The sequence below is a fragment of the Mus pahari genome, chromosome 12, assembly GCF_900095145.1.
Source record: "Mus pahari chromosome 12, PAHARI_EIJ_v1.1, whole genome shotgun sequence".
Classification (NCBI taxonomy): domain Eukaryota; kingdom Metazoa; phylum Chordata; class Mammalia; order Rodentia; family Muridae; genus Mus; species Mus pahari.
The window spans coordinates 17145044-17148924 of record NC_034601.1 but is presented as its reverse complement, the minus strand read 5'-3'; the positions used below and the strand labels follow the sequence as shown (position 1 = coordinate 17148924).

The 3881-nt window shown below is 43.8% G+C and overlaps 1 protein-coding gene across 2 annotated transcripts in view; it reads left to right on the top strand.

The window, feature by feature from the left end:
- Positions 1-3388, top strand: part of Ehhadh (enoyl-CoA hydratase and 3-hydroxyacyl CoA dehydrogenase) — a 28513-nt gene extending 25125 nt beyond the window's left edge. For both annotated transcript variants that reach the window (XM_029544869.1, XM_021210067.2), the window contains one exon: positions 1392-3388. In XM_029544869.1, the coding sequence (XP_029400729.1) occupies positions 1392-2644 (1253 nt within the window). In that variant the 3' untranslated portion in view covers positions 2645-3388. The remainder of the gene's footprint in view (positions 1-1391) is intronic.
- Positions 3389-3881: the final 493 nt, after the last annotated feature.

Genomic DNA, 3881 nt, shown 5'->3' with positions numbered 1-3881 from the left:
AAAGAAAGAAAGAAAGAAAGAAAGAAAGGAAGGAAGGAAGGAAGAAAGAAAGAAAGAAAGAAAGAAAGAAAGAAAGAAAGAAAGAAAGAAAGAAAGGGAAAAGAGTAACTGCTTTGAAATAATGAATATCAAAGTTTTGATCCCAGCATCCATGTGACAACTTGAGCAGCCCCTCCCCCCAAACATCTGTAATGCCTGTTTCAAGGTGGTGGTGGTGGGGGATAAAGACAGGGGTATCATTGTGCTTGCTGACTTCCAGACTAGTGAAAAGACAAGCTCTTGGCCTCTTAAGAGAGAGATCCCTGATTCAAAAGAAATAGGCAGAAAGGATAGATGAGGACACCCAACTCCTTATGCTGATGTCTTATAATAATGCACACAGAGAAATAAATATTTTTAAGTTACTATTGCTATTATTATTATTATTATTATTATTATTTACATCCGAACCACAGTTTCCTCTCTCTTCTCTCCTCCAATTCCCTTCCTGAAAGATCTCTCCTCATCCACTCCTCTGTTTCCCTTGGGAAAGGGCAGGCCTCCCAGAGATATCAAGTTGCCAAACATGGCATATCGAGTTGCAGTAAAGACTAGGCACCTTCCCCATATTAAGATTTGATGAGGCAACCCAGTAGAAGGAAAAGGGTCTCAAAATCAGGCAAAAGAGTCAAGAGACAGCCCTGATCCCACTGTTAGAATCCCACAAGAAGACCAGGGTATACAGCAGTAACATATATGCAGAAGGCGCAGATCATTCCCCTGCAGGCTCCCTGATTGTCAGCTCAATATCTGTGAGCCCTGGTTAGCTAATTAGGTGGGTTTTCTGGTGGTGTCCTTGACCCCTCTGGCTCCTACAATCTTTCCTCCTAGACTTCCAGAGGATTCCCTGAGCTCAATCTAATGTTTGCCTGTGGGCCTCTGCATCAGTTTCCATCAGTTGCTGGGTGAAGCCTCTCAAACAACTAGGATAGGTACCAATCTACAAGTGCAGCGGGAAAGCATTAGGAATCATAAATAAAGGGAACACAGTTGCTTTTACAAATTTTACATCTTGGAACTTGACTGGATTTGTCTATTAATCCTAAGAGCTTACGTGGATTTGTGTATATGAACCCTAGTGATTTTTATTTTCCCCGGAGCACTTAGTGTGTGAACTATTCAATCCATTTATGTTCACTGACCGGTCCCAGTGTTCTTACGAATTGTTGGTACTAGGCATAGAAGCTAGGGCTCGTGTGTGATCACCACACAGTGACAGTGACCAGCAGCTCTATCCCTGGGGTCATTCTTTTAAAATGTCACTTTGCCACAGATGCCTTCCACCAGCAACCACCTGTTTGGCTCCCAGCACAAACAAATCACATTTTCTTTCCTTCTCTCTGAATCCACAGGCTTGGGAACAATGGGCCGAGGCATCACCATCTCTTTTGCCAGGGTGGGGATCCCTGTGGTTGCTGTAGAGTCAGATCCACAGCAGCTGGATACTGCAAAGAAGATGATAACTTCCACCTTGGAAAGGGAGGCATCCAAGAGTGGGCAAGCTCCAGTAAAACCAAACCTCAGGTTCTCCTCGTCCACAAAGGAGCTTTCGAGTGTGGATCTAGTGGTTGAAGCAGTGTTCGAAGATATGAACCTGAAGAAGAAGGTCTTCGCTGAACTGTCAGCCCTGTGCAAGCCGGGAGCCTTTCTGTGCACCAATACCTCAGCACTGGATGTGGATGACATTGCTTCATCCACAGATCGCCCCCAGCTGGTGATTGGCACCCACTTCTTCTCACCAGCGCACATCATGAGGTTACTGGAGGTCATTCCTAGCCGATACTCTTCCCCTACCACCATTGCCACAGTTATGAGCTTATCCAAAAAGATCGGAAAGATTGCAGTCGTTGTTGGTAACTGCTATGGATTTGTTGGGAATCGAATGTTGGCTCCCTATTACAACCAGGGCTATTTCTTGTTAGAGGAAGGTAGTAAGCCAGAGGATGTAGATGGGATCTTAGAAGAGTTTGGTTTTCGAATGGGACCCTTCAGGGTGTCTGACCTCTCAGGGCTAGATGTGGGTTGGAAAGTTCGCAAGGGGCAAGGCCTGACTGGACCATCCTTGCCACCAGGAACCCCCATCCGAAAGAGGGGCAACACCAGGTACTCCCCAATTGCTGATATGCTCTGTGAAGCTGGGCGACTTGGTCAGAAGACAGGTAAGGGCTGGTATCAGTATGACAAGCCAATGGGTCGCATCCACAAACCTGATCCCTGGCTTTCTGAGCTCCTGGCACAGTATAGAGAAACCCATCACATCAAACAGCGCTCCATCAGCAAGGAGGAGATCCTGGAACGCTGCTTATATTCCCTTATCAACGAGGCATTCCGCATCTTGGAGGAGGGGATGGCTGCTAGCCCAGAGCACATTGATGTCATCTACTTGCATGGGTACGGGTGGCCAAGGCACATGGGTGGGCCCATGCACTATGCTGCCTCAGTTGGGCTGCCCACAGTTCTAGAGAAATTGCAGAAATATTACAGACAGAACCCTGATATCCCCCAGTTGGAGCCCAGTGACTACCTGAGGAGGCTGGTTGCCCAGGGAAGCCCTCCTCTGGAAAAATGGCAAAGCTTGGCAGGACCCCATAGCAGCAAACTGTGATCCAGCCTTCTGCATTTTGCCACATATGTTGGCATCTAATTTCAGTGTGATTCATTCCTAAAATCCAAACAGATTTCTGGTGGTGGTAGTGCTGCTGCTAAATGCTGCAAAATCTCCTCTCTGTATCTTCCTACCTCATAATTCTAATGGCCAGATTTCAGGAATGTGTTTTCGATACCTCTGATGGTACCTTTATCAGAAAAATTCAGCAAATATGTATTTGCTACTATAAGCATTCTTCTCTTTTGACTGTTTGCCTGGTATAGCCATAACGTATACAAAATTTTGCTAGTAGAATAATTCATAACTCTAGTTGACAACCCAGATGTGCCTTTTAGCAAATGAACAAAAGTGGCATGGACAAAAAGTGACACATTTCAGTTGTGTGACAGAACTGGCCCATGTTGTACCATGGTGCTGTGTTGCAGCATTGCTCTCACTGAGAGGAGGAAGCCAGAGAAGGCCACATGCCATATGTATGTGGCTATAAAATTCCAGAATATACAGATCTGTGGACATTGTAGATGAGTAACCCAAGGCTATAATTGTTAGAAATTAAAATTACTGCTGATTAGTACAGAGTATCTTTGGAGTTTGATATATTTTTCTAAAATTACTTTAGTGGTGGATCTGTAACACATTGAGTTCAATGGTTCAAAGTGAACTATGGTGTGTGTGTGTGTGTGAGATAGACATATATATTGTCTATCTCAATAAAGTTAATAAAATTAATGATGATAAAAACCTTTCATTGTGTAAAAAACTGTTCTTATAACATCATCACCTATTAGCCTAAGCAAAGTCATTAGAATTTCTGAGGGAGAAATCTCAAGTGAATGGAGAAAATTTTCCATTGTGAAACAGCATGGCAAGGTGGCCTGAGGCTCACCAGGGGATCAGAAGTTCAAAGGCTAGAATGGGCAACATGGGACCCCATCTCAAAACAAATAAAACAAACAAACAAACAAAAAACCAAACTAAACCAAAACAAACAAAAAACTCAAAAGCCCACACAAATAAAAAACACAGGATGTGCCTTGCATTGTAATTCAGTTTGGAATTTTAAAATATGAATTTTTAGCGTTTGGGTTATTTTATTTAAATGCAGAACATTCTAAAGGATTTCTTGGAGTTGTAACTTTGAACAAGAACTCTACATTAACTTTTTAAGATGGGAGTGGGTGGGTTGGTGAGCAGCGGGAGGGGATGGGGCTTTTCAGAGGGGAAACCAGGAAAG